This window comes from Eutrigla gurnardus (assembly GCF_963514095.1).
Source record: "Eutrigla gurnardus genome assembly, chromosome: 20".
In the NCBI taxonomy this organism is placed as follows: domain Eukaryota; kingdom Metazoa; phylum Chordata; class Actinopteri; order Perciformes; family Triglidae; genus Eutrigla; species Eutrigla gurnardus.
Genome location: NC_139931.1, coordinates 9,141,477 through 9,159,441, shown reverse-complemented (window position 1 = coordinate 9,159,441; position 17,965 = coordinate 9,141,477). Strand labels below are relative to the sequence as shown.

The window sequence follows — 17,965 nt, the reverse complement described above, 5'->3', positions numbered from 1 at the left end:
TCCACCTGTGTATGATATTCATCTTTCTATTTTAGATATGATGCTATTTTTCAAGACGGAACATCTGCTGACTGCACAGCCTGTTACCCCTCCCTAATGCCATGCTCCAGCTCTCATCCTTATTGGCGACTGACGGCACAAAGCTCATGAGGTGACGGGTTGAGGGTGAGGCCCACAACTGGTGTCAGGTCCAGTTCCTCCTCTGTGACTCCAGGTGGAGGAGTGAAACGAAAGCGCTGGAGGAGGGAGGTTAGGAAGAGGAAGAGCTCCATCTTAGCCAGACTTTCTCCCAGACATGCCCTGCGACCTGCAAAACCAAGAAATTTGCAAAGAGGAAGATGGAACATGCTGTGTAAAATGTCTCTGCGATCCTTAAAATACACAATCCTGATGACCGTGTTGTACCTGCAGAAAAGGGCATGAAGGCGTCTCTCCTGATGAATTTACCCTCCTTATCCAGGAAATGGGAAGGGTTGAAACAGTGTGGGGTCTCCCATTCACTCTCATCGTGCAGGACAGAAGTAAGTAGAGGAAACACAGTCGTCCCCTGTAGGCAAAAACAAAAGTACGTTTTCACCTTTTCAGAAGTAGATGAACATTTCCAACAATAAATAACAGATGTGAGCAACTAGCCTCTTTGATGAAGTAGCCCTGGAAGGTGACGTCTCGGCTGGTTTTGTGAGGAAGGGCCATGGGGGCAATGTTGGCCCGTCTCTGTGTCTCATGGATGACAGCATCAGTGTACGGCAGGTTCTTCCGGTCCTCGACTCTGACCTGACGGCTTCCTACCACCCTGCTGAGCTCCTCCTGGACCTGGTCTGGGTTTAACAAATAAGTATTCTTTGCTGCATTCATTCAAGACTAGGCCTCTGTGAAGCTGCCAAAGAATCTCTCTCTTTACCTTGTACATGTGGATATTTAGCCATCAACAGTAAACCCCATGTCAGTGTAGTAGCTGTGGTGTCAGTCCCAGCTGCAAACAGGTTGGCCACTGTAAATATCAAGTTTTTCTCATGGTAGTGATTGTCCATAACAGAAGATTCCTGAGAGAAAGAACATTCACACATCAGCATAAATTAGACAGTTTTTTTTATTTGTTTTATTAAAGATGTGAGCGTGTTTGGTCTTACATCTTCTTTCTGCTTCCGAATCAGAAAACAGTCCACAAATCCCCTGTAGATGTGAGTGTTCAGCGTCTCTTTTAGGTCTTTGATTAATTCTTTGACATCACTGACAGTCACCTCAATATTTCTTAAGAACAGCTGCCTGTTTTTTATCCAACCGAACAGCCTGGGAAAGATGTTGTAAAGCTGTGATGTAACAGTGAAAACAACAAAGGTTAGTGAAGACAATCAGTAACCAAAGAAGATTTCATGGAATAATAAAAGTCTTCATTAAATAGTGAGTTTTGTTCTGTGTGTCTCATTATGTAACGTAACAAATGACCATAATTATTACTAGGGTTCTACTGAGTAGGTTAGGCTGCTTCTGTATCCCAGCAAAAGCTGTTTTGCAGGACTATTGTGGATCGGTACGATCAAATGTCAAACACTGTCCTAATCCCAAATATATTATAAATGTTTAAAACTAGACTGTAAGTAGTTATGTGAGAATAAGTCGAAAGGAGAGGAAAACAGAGAAAAGGAAAAGAGATGACTGGAGAGTAGGGGAGAGGAGAAGATAGCAATACAGTATAGTAATATATCATATGTAATCATAAAAAATATTAAAGAAAAATAGTATTATAAAGAAATAAAAGATGCTGGTGAATCAAATGAATTAATTAATAAGATGAAGGGAAAGGAGAATAGATGAGAGAACAGGAGAAGAGAAAGATTGGACCAGAAGAAATGGGGCTGTTTCAATTTGGTCCTAAATCATGCATTAGTCAGTAAACATTGCTTGCTTGCTCACCAGAGTAATTTAAAAGGCAAATATGAAACCCACCTGGATTGGTGCAGAGCCGACAATATGTGTGTTGTCGTGCGCTCTTGTCACCATGTTTTTGAATCGGGGGTCATTGTATTCAAACCTGCTGCCATACACAATCGAGGAGATGATGTTGGATGCTGCATAACTCAGCGGGTGTGTTGTGTCAAATGGTTTCCCTGTAAATGTGACAAAAATTATATTATGAAGACAAAGTGAGGATTTGAACACAACTTACAATTTCCTCAGAACAATAATGCACTTAGATGTGTCCTGATATGGAAAAAGTAACAAACTCTGTAGGAAATGTCACTCAGCATTACGATAAGACCTCCTTGACGTCATCTGCTATTTTTGTATATAATTACAACTTGTCATGTATTTATCTCCATACCTTCATGCTTTTCAATCATTTGGACCAAATGTTGACATTCCTCCAAGATTTTTTCCTCAGCGACTCGTTTGCCCATTCCTAAGTGTCTGAGGGTGGTGAGTGCAAAACGTCTCATCTCTTTCCATGATTCTCCATTTGCAAATACAATTCCTATTAAACACAACATGCAGGTTAAATGTAATATGTATCATGTATATATTATTATATATAATTCTAGTCAGTGAATTGCCTACATAAAACAAAGTAAAAATTTAATGTAGTACATAAAATGTTTTTTTGTGGCTTTACTATTGACTTCTCATTGATATTATTTGGATATTTTGGATATTTTATTGAAAAGTAAACAAACCGTGGCCTTGACTTAAATCCTGAAAAATAGGAGTGATGCTTCTGTCTCCAAATTCTTCTGCGTTGCTGACCAGAGCTTCTTTGACTGTCTTGTAACCGGCCAGGACCACCACTTTACTGGTTCCAAAGTACACCGTAAACACAGACCCATGTTTCTCTGAGAGCTTTGAACAAAAAAATAGATTCAGAGGTGGTGTTGAATCTGTGTATCGTTCGTTCATGGGTTATTTCAAAACAAAAACAATTCTCTTACGATGTTTGATGATTTTTTTTAAATTGTCTTAGGCTGAGGCGTTTCGAATGACTGTGGGGAGAGCGTTCCAGAGAGTGGGGGCCGTGGTGCTGAACGCTCTGTCTCCGAAGGTACAGAGTCTGGTGTGGGAGATGGAGAGCAGGCCAGTCTCTGAGGACCAGAGGTTTGCAGGACGGCGAGTACAGAACAAGGAGGTCAGAGAGGTATTGAGGGGCGATGGAATGGAGGGATTCTTAGGTGAGAAGGAGGATTTTGTACTTTATGCAGAAGTTAATTGGAAGCCAGTAGAGGTGGATGAGGGTTGGGATGATGTTTTGCCAGGGCTTGGTGTGGGTGAGAACCCTGGCGGCAGAGTTCTGCAAATATTGTAGCCTGTCCAGGGTTTTGGTGTGTACTCCAGAAAGGACTCCATGGCAGTAATCCAGACGGGAGGTGACGAAGGCATGAATGAGGGTTTCTGCCACAGAGTCTGGAGATATTTCTGAGGTGAAAGAAGGCGGATGTGGGACTGGAAGGAAAGGTTGGAGTCCAGGATGACGCCAAGGTTGCGGACTTCGGAGGATGGGCAGATGGAGTACCCGTCTATATTTAGGAGGAGATCTCCAACCTCCCAAAGTAGTGCCTTGGAGGCCGCATCCATGAGCTCTGTTTTATTGCTGTTGAGCTTGAGTATGTTTGTTGACATCCTTAGATTTTATGCAGGCAGTAGACCAGGGAGATGGGGGGGGGGCTGAGTGGATGGTTTGGTGCTGATGTGGAGCTGTGTGTCATCGGTGTATGAGTGGAATTTGAGACCATGGTAGTGGGTGATCTGACCAAGAGGGAGCATGTAGATGATAAAGAGGAGGGGTCCAAGCACAGAGCCTTGAGGCACGCCTTGGTTGACAGGGGTTTGGGGGGAGTTGCAGAGTGTGATGCACTGTTTTCTGTTAAAGAGGTATGACTGGATCCAGGAGAAAGCTGATCCGGTGATGTAGGTGGTGAGATAGGCGGTTGAGGAGGATGGGATGGGAGATAGTGTCAAAGACTGCAGAGAGGTCAAGCAGAATTATTTCACTGGTGTGTCCGGAGTCAGCAGTGATCAGAAGAAGATCATTTGTGATTTTGATGAGGGCGGTCTCGGTGCTGTGGTGTGCTCTGAATCCAGATTGAAGGGGTTCATAGAGCTCATGGTTGGACATATGGTGATGGAGTTGGATGGCAACTGCTTTTTCCAGGATCTTACTGCGGAACAGAAGGTTGGAGATCGGCCGGTAGTTGTTGAAGTGTTTTTCCCACTCTCAAAAAGTCAACATGAGGTTCAAGTGCGGCCATAACCGCTACATGTTCTGCTTCCGCCTAACGCAAGGCTGCATTTCCAGTCACAGATTCTGACATTCATTGTATATTCCGTACAACATCACGTAAACAACAAAACAAAACTGTCTTTACCGTTTTGTTGTAAACGGTTGTAAACCAGTTTTAAACCAGTTTTTGAAGTTATGTATTTTAAACAAAATAACCAAAGAACGAATGATATTGAAATATTGATATGAATTGAGTATACGTCTTTTCACCTCATCTCAAATAAATTGTGACACCTGTTTCAAAATGCATTTGCTTTGGTAGAAGAGTGTTTAACTCACCTCAAAGAGGGATTTGTGGAGTCTCTTGAGATCCAGCTGCAGCAGGTTGCCCAGCAGGGGAAGAGGCTTCGGACCCGGAGGCTCTTTTCCAAATCCCTGAGAGGTGAAACTACTAGAAACTAGATAGACGATGAGAAGGAGAGCAATAACTCCCAGTGAAGTGGTGCGATTAGAGAAAAGGTAGATAACAAAATCTTCCAAAAGAGACATTTCTCCTGCTGTTAATGGCACTCCACTCACTGAGCCTTGCAGTTAGAACACAGTGATGTTTATATTCAAATGCACATCCACTGGAACGCATTTGTAGCTGAGATTTAGGAGGAGTAATCATCTACCTACCCATCAAAGGGACATATCCTGCCTTTTGTTCCCCAGCCACTGCCAGTACTGGTTAAATTAAGTGAAAACATTGGCAAGACAGTAAAAATGTCTACTCTGCCAAAAGCACCAGTTCGATTGGTAAATGATTTATTTGTACATAAGTTCCTCTGCTTTGCAGATTGCCATGAAGAAAAACATGACAATATGACTGTATTCCTTCCCTCCATCAGTTTTACTGTCAGCCAGAGAAATATATCAGAGTGAGTTTGTGAGAAGTAGGGTCATTTTCTCATAAACTTCCATTCAATCAGACTTCTTTTTGCAACCAGAGGAGTTGAAAAAAAGTTCTCAGGTCCTCCAGGGCATAAATATTTCTCAATAAGACCTGACTCCTTTCAGTGTTAATGAAACTCACTGGGTTCCGTTGAGTTCAGTGCAATAATAGTTTTACTTTACATCAAAAATAATACAGGAACATGATGGCGGGACGTGAAGCAGCACTTTGAATTGAGAGGAAGTTAACACATAGGCTATACACGCCAGTAGGCTTACGTAGGCTCTTCTAAAGCTGTTTGTCTCCATTTCTATTCTACTGTATCGTACCCAACATCTTATCTAATGTCTAGCATCAAGTTTTTGCTCAAAGAACTTTACTTCTTGACAAAATTAACTGGGCTACAATGATTGATCACCAACCTGAGCAAACCAAGACTGTTGGTATTAAACTGCAGCCTTTCCAAAGGATCAATGTGCAAAATACTGGGTTGTCATAAGAAGCATCAGGGTTTAGAGTGAACTAAATCTTATTTAGAACAATTATATATTGTCCCCTTTATTACATACTCTCAATCTCCTTTTTCTCATCAGAAAACATTGAAGAAAATAATGTGTAACCATCCATCCATCCATCCATCCATCTTCTACCCCTTATCCTGTATTTAGGGTCACGGGGGGGCTGGAGCCGATCCCAGCTACCATTGGGCGAAGGCAGGGTACACCCTGGACAGGACGCCAGTCTATCACAGGGCTGACATGTAGAGACAGACAACCATTCACACTCACATTCACACCTACGGGCAATTTAGAGTCATCAATGAACCTATCCCCATCCTGCATGTCTTTGGACTGTGGGAGGAAGCCGGAGAACCCGGAGAGAACCCACGCTTACACGGGGAGAACATGCAAACTCCACACAGAAGGAACCCGGGCCGAATAATGTGTAACGTATAACTAATAAGTATTTCTCTAGAAGGGGGGAAAAAAGACCAAAATGAAAAAATTATATGAATGTAATTTATTGTCATTTTAGATGTACATGTGGTATTGAGCTATAGTAGGATCATATATTATGTGATATTTGCCATTTTCTGCAATACAAAAAAATAGACAAATTACAATCTTCAAAACTGAGTAAATCCATTTGTGAAAATAATTAACCATTGACGATAATCAGGAATACGAAGGTATGTAGTTGTCTCACTCTAGTGAAGTCCATATGCATGGAAAAAGTGACGCAAAGTGTTTAAACTAAAGAGAGAAAAATGTAAGGCTAGTCAACGTGTCCACCTGTGTATGATATTCATCTTTCTATTTTAGATATGATGCTATTTTTCAAGACGGAACATCTGCTGACTGCACAGCCTGTTACCCCTCCCTAATGCCATGCTCCAGCTCTCATCCTTATTGGTGACTGACGGCACAAAGCTCATGAGGTGACGGGTTGAGGGTGAGGCCCACAACTGGTGTCAGGTCCAGTTCCTCCTCTGTGACTCCAGGTGGAGGAGTGAAACGAAAGCGCTGGAGGAGGGAGGTTAGGAAGAGGAAGAGCTCCATCTTAGCCAGACTTTCTCCCAGACATGCCCTGCGACCTGCAAAACCAAGAAATTTTCAAAGAGGAAGATGGAACATGCTGTGTAAAATGTCTCTGCAATCCTTAAAATACACAATCCTGATGACCGTGTTGTACCTGCAGAAAAGGGCATGAAGGCGTCTCTCCTGATGAATTTACCCTCCTTATCCAGGAAATGGGAAGGGTTGAAACAGTGTGGGGTCTCCCATTCACTCTCATCGTGCAGGACAGAAGTAAGTAGAGGAAACACAGTCGTCCCCTGTAGGCAAAAACAAAAGTACGTTTTCACCTTTTCAGAAGTAGATGAACATTTCCAACAATAAATAACAGATGTGAGCAACTAGCCTCTTTGATGAAGTAGCCCTGGAAGGTGACGTCTCGGCTGGTTTTGTGAGGAAGGGCCATGGGGGCAATGTTGGCCAGTCTCTGTGTCTCATGGATGACAGCATCAGTGTACGGCAGGTTCTTCCGGTCCTCGACTCTGACCTGACGGCTTCCTACCACCCTGCTGAGCTCCTCCTGGACCTGGTCTGGGTTTAACAAATAAGTATTCTTTGCTGCATTCATTCAAGACTAGGCCTCTGTGAAGCTGCCAAAGAATCTCTCTCTTTACCTTGTACATGTGGATATTTAGCCATCAACAGTAAACCCCATGTCAGTGTAGTAGCTGTGGTGTCAGTCCCAGCTGCAAACAGGTTGGCCACTGTAAATATCAAGTTTTTCTCATGGTAGTGATTGTCCATAACAGAAGATTCCTGAGAGAAAGAACATTCACACATCAGCATAAATTAGACAGTTTTTTTTATTTGTTTTATTAAAGATGTGAGCGTGTTTGGTCTTACATCTTCTTTCTGCTTCCGAATCAGAAAACAGTCCACAAATCCCCTGTAGATGTGAGTGTTCAGCGTCTCTTTTAGGTCTTTGATTAATTCTTTGACATCACTGACAGTCACCTCAATATTTCTTAAGAACAGCTGCCTGTTTTTTATCCAACCGAACAGCCTGGGAAAGATGTTGTAAAGCTGTGATGTAACAGTGAAAACAACAAAGGTTAGTGAAGACAATCAGTAACCAAAGAAGATTTCATGGAATAATAAAAGTCTTCATTAAATAGTGAGTTTTGTTCTGTGTGTCTCATTATGTAACGTAACAAATGACCATAATTATTACTAGGGTTCTACTGAGTAGGTTAGGCTGCTTCTGTATCCCAGCAAAAGCTGTTTTGCAGGACTATTGTGGATCGGTACGATCAAATGTCAAACACTGTCCTAATCCCAAATATATTATAAATGTTTAAAACTAGACTGTAAGTAGTTATGTGAGAATAAGTCGAAAGGAGAGGAAAACAGAGAAAAGGAAAAGAGATGACTGGAGAGTAGGGGAGAGGAGAAGATAGCAATACAGTATAGTAATATATCATATGTAATCATAAAAAATATTAAAGAAAAATAGTATTATAAAGAAATAAAAGATGCTGGTGAATCAAATTAATTAATTAATAAGATGAAGGGAAAGGAGAATAGATGAGAGAACAGGAGAAGAGAAAGATTGGACCAGAAGAAATGGGGCTGTTTCAATTTGGTCCTAAATCATGCATTAGTCAGTAAACATTGCTTGCTTGCTCACCAGAGTAATTTAAAAGGCAAATATGAAACCCACCTGGATTGGTGCAGAGCCGACAATATGTGTGTTGTCGTGCGCTCTTGTCACCATGTTTTTGAATCGGGGGTCATTGTATTCAAACCTGCTGCCATACACAATCGAGGAGATGATGTTGGATGCTGCATAACTCAGCGGGTGTGTTGTGTCAAATGGTTTCCCTGTAAATGTGACAAAAATTATATTATGAAGACAAAGTGAGGATTTGAACACAACTTACAATTTCCTCAGAACAATAATGCACTTAGATGTGTCCTGATATGGAAAAAGTAACAAACTCTGTAGGAAATGTCACTCAGCATTACGATAAGACCTCCTTGACGTCATCTGCTATTTTTGTATATAATTACAACTTGTCATGTATTTATCTCCATACCTTCATGCTTTTCAATCATTTGGACCAAATGTTGACATTCCTCCAAGATTTTTTCCTCAGCGACTCGTTTGCCCATTCCTAAGTGTCTGAGGGTGGTGAGTGCAAAACGTCTCATCTCTTTCCATGATTCTCCATTTGCAAATACAATTCCTATTAAACACAACATGCAGGTTAAATGTAATATGTATCATGTATATATTATTATATATAATTCTAGTCAGTGAATTGCCTACATAAAACAAAGTAAAAATTTAATGTAGTACATAAAATGTTTTTTTGTGGCTTTACTATTGACTTCTCATTGATATTATTTGGATATTTTGGATATTTTATTGAAAAGTAAACAAACCGTGGCCTTGACTTAAATCCTGAAAAATAGGAGTGATGCTTCTGTCTCCAAATTCTTCTGCGTTGCTGACCAGAGCTTCTTTGACTGTCTTGTAACCGGCCAGGACCACCACTTTACTGGTTCCAAAGTACACCGTAAACACAGACCCATGTTTCTCTGAGAGCTTTGAACAAAAAAATAGATTCAGAGGTGGTGTTGAATCTGTGTATCGTTCGTTCATGGGTTATTTCAAAACAAAAACAATTCTCTTACGATGTTTGATGATTTTTTTTAAATTGTCTTAGGCTGAGGCGTTTCGAATGACTGTGGGGAGAGCGTTCCAGAGAGTGGGGGCCGTGGTGCTGAACGCTCTGTCTCCGAAGGTACAGAGTCTGGTGTGGGAGATGGAGAGCAGGCCAGTCTCTGAGGACCAGAGGTTTGCAGGACGGCGAGTACAGAACAAGGAGGTCAGAGAGGTATTGAGGGGCGATGGAATGGAGGGATTCTTAGGTGAGAAGGAGGATTTTGTACTTTATGCAGAAGTTAATTGGAAGCCAGTAGAGGTGGATGAGGGTTGGGATGATGTTTTGCCAGGGCTTGGTGTGGGTGAGAACCCTGGCGGCAGAGTTCTGTAAATATTGTAGCCTGTCCAGGGTTTTGGTGTGTACTCCAGAAAGGACTCCATGGCAGTAATCCAGACGGGAGGTGACGAAGGCATGAATGAGGGTTTCTGCCACAGAGTCTGGAGATATTTCTGAGGTGAAAGAAGGCGGATGTGGGACTGGAAGGAAAGGTTGGAGTCCAGGATGACGCCAAGGTTGCGGACTTCGGAGGATGGGCAGATGGAGTACCCGTCTATATTTAGGAGGAGATCTCCAACCTCCCAAAGTAGTGCCTTGGAGGCCGCATCCATGAGCTCTGTTTTATTGCTGTTGAGCTTGAGTATGTTTGTTGACATCCTTAGATTTTATGCAGGCAGTAGACCAGGGAGATGGGGGGGGGGGGGGGGTGATAGTGGGTGATCTGACCAAGAGGGAGCATGTAGATGATAAAGAGGAGGGGTCCAAGCACAGAGCCTTGAGGCACGCCTTGGTTGACAGGGGTTTGGGGGGAGTTGCAGAGTGTGATGCACTGTTTTCTGTTAAAGAGGTATGACTGGATCCAGGAGAAAGCTGATCCGGTGATGTAGGTGGTGAGATAGGCGGTTGAGGAGGATGGGATGGGAGATAGTGTCAAAGACTGCAGAGAGGTCAAGCAGAATTATTTCACTGGTGTGTCCGGAGTCAGCAGTGATCAGAAGAAGATCATTTGTGATTTTGATGAGGGCGGTCTCGGTGCTGTGGTGTGCTCTGAATCCAGATTGAAGGGGTTCATAGAGCTCATGGTTGGACATATGGTGATGGAGTTGGATGGCAACTGCTTTTTCCAGGATCTTACTGCGGAACAGAAGGTTGGAGATCGGCCGGTAGTTGTTGAAGTGTTTTTCCCACTCTCAAAAAGTCAACATGAGGTTCAAGTGCGGCCATAACCGCTACATGTTCTGCTTCCGCCTAACGCAAGGCTGCATTTCCAGTCACAGATTCTGACATTCATTGTATATTCCGTACAACATCACGTAAACAACAAAACAAAACTGTCTTTACCGTTTTGTTGTAAACGGTTGTAAACCAGTTTTAAACCAGTTTTTGAAGTTATGTATTTTAAACAAAATAACCAAAGAACGAATGATATTGAAATATTGATATGAATTGAGTATACGTCTTTTCACCTCATCTCAAATAAATTGTGACACCTGTTTCAAAATGCATTTGCTTTGGTAGAAGAGTGTTTAACTCACCTCAAAGAGGGATTTGTGGAGTCTCTTGAGATCCAGCTGCAGCAGGTTGCCCAGCAGGGGAAGAGGCTTCGGACCCGGAGGCTCTTTTCCAAATCCCTGAGAGGTGAAACTACTAGAAACTAGATAGACGATGAGAAGGAGAGCAATAACTCCCAGTGAAGTGGTGCGATTAGAGAAAAGGTAGATAACAAAATCTTCCAAAAGAGACATTTCTCCTGCTGTTAATGGCACTCCACTCACTGAGCCTTGCAGTTAGAACACAGTGATGTTTATATTCAAATGCACATCCACTGGAACGCATTTGTAGCTGAGATTTAGGAGGAGTAATCATCTACCTACCCATCAAAGGGACATATCCTGCCTTTTGTTCCCCAGCCACTGCCAGTACTGGTTAAATTAAGTGAAAACATTGGCAAGACAGTAAAAATGTCTACTCTGCCAAAAGCACCAGTTCGATTGGTAAATGATTTATTTGTACATAAGTTCCTCTGCTTTGCAGATTGCCATGAAGAAAAACATGACAATATGACTGTATTCCTTCCCTCCATCAGTTTTACTGTCAGCCAGAGAAATATATCAGAGTGAGTTTGTGAGAAGTAGGGTCATTTTCTCATAAACTTCCATTCAATCAGACTTCTTTTTGCAACCAGAGGAGTTGAAAAAAAGTTCTCAGGTCCTCCAGGGCATAAATATTTCTCAATAAGACCTGACTCCTTTCAGTGTTAATGAAACTCACTGGGTTCCGTTGAGTTCAGTGCAATAATAGTTTTACTTTACATCAAAAATAATACAGGAACATGATGGCGGGACGTGAAGCAGCACTTTGAATTGAGAGGAAGTTAACACATAGGCTATACACGCCAGTAGGCTTACGTAGGCTCTTCTAAAGCTGTTTGTCTCCATTTCTATTCTACTGTATCGTACCCAACATCTTATCTAATGTCTAGCATCAAGTTTTTGCTCAAAGAACTTTACTTCTTGACAAAATTAACTGGGCTACAATGATTGATCACCAACCTGAGCAAACCAAGACTGTTGGTATTAAACTGCAGCCTTTCCAAAGGATCAATGTGCAAAATACTGGGTTGTCATAAGAAGCATCAGGGTTGAGAGTGAACTAAATCTTATTTAGAACAATTATATATTGTCCCCTTTATTACATACTCTCAATCTCCTTTTTCTCACCAGAAAACATTGAAGAAAATAATGTGTAACCATCCATCCATCCATCCATCTTCTACCCCTTATCCTGTATTTAGGGTCACGGGGGGGCTGGAGCCGATCCCAGCTACCATTGGGCGAAGGCAGGGTACACCCTGGACAGGACGCCAGTCTATCACAGGGCTGACATGTAGAGACAGACAACCATTCACACTCACATTCACACCTACGGGCAATTTAGAGTCATCAATGAACCTATCCCCATCCTGCATGTCTTTGGACTGTGGGAGGAAGCCGGAGAACCCGGAGAGAACCCACGCTTACACGGGGAGAACATGCAAACTCCACACAGAAGGAACCCGGGCCGAATAATGTGTAACGTATAACTAATAAGTATTTCTCTAGAAGGGGGGAAAAAAGACCAAAATGAAAAAATTATATGAATGTAATTTATTGTCATTTTAGATGTACATGTGGAATTGAGCTATAGTAGGATCATATATTACGTGATATTTGCCATTTTCTGCAATACAAAAAAAAAGACAAATTACAATCTTCAAAACTGAGTACATCCATCTGTGAAAATAATTAACCATTGACGATAATCAGGAATACGAAGGTATGTAGTTGTCTCACTCTAGTGAAGTCCATATGCATGGAAAAAGTGATGCAAAGTGTTTAAACTAAAGAGAGAAAAATGTAAGGCTAGTCAACGTGTCCACCTGTGTATGATATTCATCTTTCTATTTTAGATATGATGCTATTTTTCAAGACGGAACATCTGCTGGCTGCACAGCATGTTACCCCTCCCTAATGCCATGTTGCCACAGATGTGAGCAACTAGCCTCTTTGATGAAGTAGCCCTGGAAGGTGACGTCTCGGCTGGTTTTGTGAGGAACGGCCATTGGGACAATGTTGGCCAGTCTCTGTGTCTCATGGATGACAGCATCAGTGTACGGCAGGTTCTTCCTGTCCTCGACTCTGACCTGACGGCTTCCTACCACCCTGCTGAGCTCCTCCTGGACCTGGTCTGGGTTTAACAAATAAGTATTCTTTGCTGCATTCATTTAAACAAGACTAATCCTTGGCCTCTGTGAAGCTGCCAAAGAATCTCTCTCTTTACCTTGTACATGTGGATATTTAGCCATAAACAGTAAACCCCATGTCAGTGTAGTCGCTGTGGTGTCAGTCCCAGCTGCAAACAGGTTGGTCACTGTAAATATAAGGTTTTTCTCGTGGTAGTGATTGTCCATAACAGAAGAGTCCTAAGAGAAAGAACATTCAAACATCAGCATAAATTAGAATGTTTTTTATTTTTTTTATTTTAATTTGTTTTAATAAAGATGTAAACGTGTTTGGTCTTACATCTTCTTTCTGCTTCCGAATCAGAAAACAGTCCACAAATCCCCTGTAGATGTGAGTGTTCAGCGTCTCTTTTAGGTCTTTGATTAATTCTTTGATATCACTGACAGCATCCTCAATATTTCTTAAGAACAGCTGCCTGTTTTTTATCCAACTGAACAGCCTGGGAAAGATGTTGTAAAGCTGTGATGTAACAGTGAAATCAACAAAGGTTAGTGAAGACAATCAACAACCAAAGAAGATTTCATGGAATAATAAAAGTCTTCATTAAATAGTGAGATTTGTTCTGTGTGTCTCATTATGTAACGTAACAAATGACCATAATTATTACTAGGAGTTCTACTGAGTAGGTTAGGCTGCTTCTGTATCCCAGCAGAAGCTGTTTTGCAGGACTATTGTGGATCGGTACGATCAAATGTCAAACACTGTCCTAATCCCAAATATATTGCAAATGTGTAAAACTAGACTGTAAGTAGAATATGTTAGAGTACGTTGAAAGGAGAGGAAAACAAAGAAAAGGAGAAGAGATGACTGGAGTGTAGGGGAGAGGAGAAGATAGCAATACAGTATAGTAATATATCATATGTAATAATAAAAAATATTAAAGAAAAATAGTATTATAAAGAAATAAGAGATGCTGGTGAATCAAATGAATTCATTAATAAGAAGAAGGGAAGGAGAATAGCTGACTGAAGAGAACAGGAGAGGAGAAAGATTAGACCAGAAGAAATGGGGCTGTTTCAATTTGGTCCTAAATCATGCATTTGTCAGTAAACATTGCTTGCTTGCTCACCAGAGTAATTTAAAAGGCAAATATGAAACCCACCTGGATTGGTGCAGAGCCGACAATATGCATGTTGTCGTGCGCTCTTTTCACCGTGTTTTTGAATCGGGGGTCATTGTATTCAAACCTGCTGCCATACACAATCGAGGAGATGATGTTGGATGCTGCATAACTCAGCGGGTGTGCTGTGTCATGTGGTTTCCCTGTAAATGTGACAAAAATTATATTATTAAGACAAAGTGAGGATTTGAACACAACTTATAATTTCCTCAGAACAATAATGCACTTAGATGTGTCCTGATATGGAAAAAGTAAGAAACTCTGTAGGAAATGTCACTCAGCATTACGATAACACCACTTTGACGTCATCTGCTATTTTCGTATATCATTACAACTTGTGATGTATTTATCTCCATAACTTCATGCTTTTTAATCATTTGGACCAAATGTTGACATTCCTCCAAGATTTTTTCCTCAGTGACTCGTTTGCCCATTCCAAAGTCTCTGAGGGTGGTGAGTGCAAAACGTCTCGTCTCTTTCCATGATTCTCCATTTGCAAATATAATTCCTATTAAACACAACATGCAGGTTAAATGTAATATGTATCATGTATAGATTATTATATATAATTCTAGTCAGTGAATCGCCTACATAAAACAAAGTAAAAATTTAATGTAGTACATAAAATGTTTTTTTGTGGCTTTACTATTGACTTCTCATTGATATTATTTGGATATTTTGGATATTGTATTGAAAAGTAAACAAACCGTGGCCTTGACTTAAATCCTGAAAAATAGGAGTGATGCTTCTGTCTCCAAATTCTTCTGCGTTGCTGACCAGAGCTTCTTTGACTGTCTTGTAACCAGCGAGGACCACCACTTTACTGGTTCCAAAGTACACCGTAAACACAGACCCATGTTTCTCTGAGAGCTTTGAACAAAAAAATAGATTCAGAGGTGGTGTTGAATCTGTGTATCGTTCGTTCATGGGTTATTTCAAAACAAAAACAATTCTCTTACGATGTTCGATGATTTTTTTTAAATTGTCTTAGGCTAAGGCGTTTCGAATGACTGTGGGGAGAGCGTTCCAGAGAGTGGGGGCCGTGGTGCTGAACGCTCTGTCTCCGAAGGTAAAGAGTCTGGTGTGGGAGATGGAGAGCAGGCCAGTCTCTGAGGACCAGAGGTTTGCAAGACGGGGAGTACAGAACAAGGAGGTCAGAGAGGTATTGAGGGGCGATGGAATGGAGGGATTCTTAGGTGAGAAGGAGGATTTTGTACTTTATGCAGAAGTTAATTGGAAGCCAGTAGAGGTGGATGAGGGTTGGGATGATGTTTTGCCAGGGCTTGGTGTGGGTGAGAACCCTGGCGGCAGAGTTCTGTACATATTGTAGCCTGTCCAGGGTTTTGGTGTGTACTCCAGAAAGGACTCCATGGCAGTAATCCAGACGGGAGGTGACGAAGGCATGAATGAGGGTTTCTGCCACAGTTAGACACTGGAGATATTTCTGAGGTGAAAGAAGGCGGATGTGGGACTGGAAGGAAAGGTTGGAGTCCAGGATGACGCAAAGGTTGCGGACTTCGGAGGATGGGCAGATGGAGTACCCGTCTATATTTAGGAGGAGATCTCCAACCTCCCAAAGTAGTGCCTTGGAGGCCGCATCCATGAGCTCTGTTTTATTGCTGTTGAGCTTGAGTATGTTTGTTGACATCCTTAGATTTTATGCAGGCAGTAGATCAGGGAGATGGGGGGGGGGGGGGGGGGGGGCTGAGTGGATGGTTTGGTGCTGATGTGGAGCTGTGTGTCATCGGTATATGAGTGGAATTTGAGACCATGGTAGTGGGTGATCTGACCAAGAAGGAGCATGTAGATGATAAAGAGGAGGGGTCCAAGCACAGAGCCTGAGGCACGCCTTGGTTGACAGGGGCTTGGGGGGAGTGGCAGTTGCAGAGTGTGATGCACTGTTTTCTGTTAAAGAGGTATGACTGGATCCAGGAGAAAGCTGATCCGGTGATGTAGGTGGTGAGATAGGCGGTTGAGGAGGATGGGATGGGAGATAGTGTCAAAGACTGCAGAGAGGTCAAGCAGAATTATTTCACTGGTGTGCCCGGAGTCAGCAGTGATCAGAAGAAGATCATTTGTGATTTTGATGAGGGCGGTCTCGGTGCTGTGGTGTGGGTTCATAGAGCTCATGGTTGGACATTTGGTGATGGAGTCGGATGGCAACTGCTTTTTCCAGGATCTTACTGCGGAACAGAAGGTTGGAGATCGGCCGGTAGTTGTTGAAGTGTTTTTCCCACTCTCAAAAATTTCATGAATAAAGTCAACATGAGGTTCAAGTGCGGCCATAACCGCTACATGTTCTGCTTCCGCCTAACGCAAGTCTGCATTTCCAGTCACAGATTCTGACATTCACTGTATATTCCGTACAACATCTGTAAACAAGAAAACAAAACTGTCTTTCCGTTTTGTTGTAAACCAGTTGTAAACCAGAAAAACAAAAGAGGCCCATTTGATTGTTTTTTTAATTTCCTGTTTTTGAAATTGTGTTTTTTAAACAAAATAACCAAAGAACGAATGATATTGAAATATTGATATGAATTGAGTATACGTCTTTTCACCTCATCTCAAATAAATTGTGACACCTGTTTCAAAATGCATTTGCTTTGGTAGAAGAGTGTTTAACTCAGCTCAAAGAGGGATTTGTGGAGTCTCTTGAGATCCAGCTGCAGCAAGTTGCCCAGCAGGGGAAGAGGCTTCGGACCCGGAGGCTCTTTTCCAAATCCCTGAGAGGTGAAACTACAAGAAACTAGATAGATGACGAGCAGGAGAGCAACAACTCCCAGAGAAGTGGTGGGATTAGAGAAAATGTAGACAACAAAATCCTCCAAAAGAGACATTTCTCCTGCTGTTAATGGCACTGAGCCTTGCAGTTAGAACACAGTGATACCCATCAAAGGGACATATCCTGCCTTTTGTACCCCAGCCACTGCCAGTACTGATTAAATTAAGTGAAAACATTGGCAAGACAGTAAAAATGTCTACTCTGCCAAAAGCACCAGTTCGATTTGTAAATGATTTATTTGTACATAAGTTCCTCTGCTTTGCAGATTGCCATGAAGAAAAACATGACAATATGACTGTATTCCTTCCCTCCATCAGACACAGTTTTACTGTCAGCCAGAGAAATATATCAGAGTGAGTTTGTGAGAAGTAGGGTCATTTTCTCATAAACTTCCATTCAATCAGACTTCTTTTTGCAACCAGAGGAGTTGCCCCCTAATGGCCAGTAGAGAGTATGCACATTTCAGACCAGAGGTTGGCTGTGAGACAGGATTAAGGAACAAACATACATTATGTCTCTCATGGGTCACAGTCCCAAGTGTTAAGTTTGCATACATTGCTTATTACACCAGGTGGTTCCAGACTTTTTACAAATTGTTGTCTTTATGTAGTTGATTTGGCATCTGTTTTATCCATTAAGTGCAATTAAATCACAACAAAATTGGTTATTTTTAAAATGCTTAACCAGAAAAACCTTTAGCTTAGCTAAAAGAAGTGTTCAGGTCCTCCAGGGCATAAATATTTCTCAATAAGACCTGACTCCTTTCAGTGTAAATGAAACTCACTGGGTTCCGTTGAGTTCAGTGCAATAATAGTTTTACTTTACACTTCACATCAAAAATAATACAGGAACCTGATGGCTGAAGCAGCACTTTGAATTCAGAGGAAGTTAACACAT

At 41.8% G+C, this 17,965-nt stretch overlaps 1 protein-coding gene across 1 annotated transcript; it reads right to left on the bottom strand.

The window, feature by feature from the left end:
- Positions 1-119: 119 nt before the first annotated feature.
- On the bottom strand, positions 120-17,123 carry LOC311031458 (uncharacterized protein; the record flags this gene model as incomplete). The annotated part of the gene is made up of 26 exons (XM_084037764.1): positions 120-307; positions 406-547; positions 634-818; positions 902-1,043; positions 1,131-1,310; positions 1,948-2,108; positions 2,673-2,835; positions 3,320-3,405; positions 3,720-3,951; positions 4,550-4,668; positions 6,562-6,738; positions 6,837-6,978; positions 7,065-7,249; positions 7,333-7,474; positions 7,562-7,741; positions 8,379-8,539; positions 8,755-8,904; positions 9,104-9,266; positions 10,920-11,038; positions 12,922-13,110; positions 13,204-13,345; positions 13,446-13,625; positions 14,269-14,429; positions 14,645-14,794; positions 14,994-15,149; positions 16,910-17,123. The coding sequence occupies 26 exons, from the start codon at positions 17,121-17,123 to the stop codon at positions 120-122; spliced, it is 4,209 nt and encodes a 1,402-aa protein (XP_083893890.1).
- Positions 17,124-17,965: the final 842 nt, after the last annotated feature.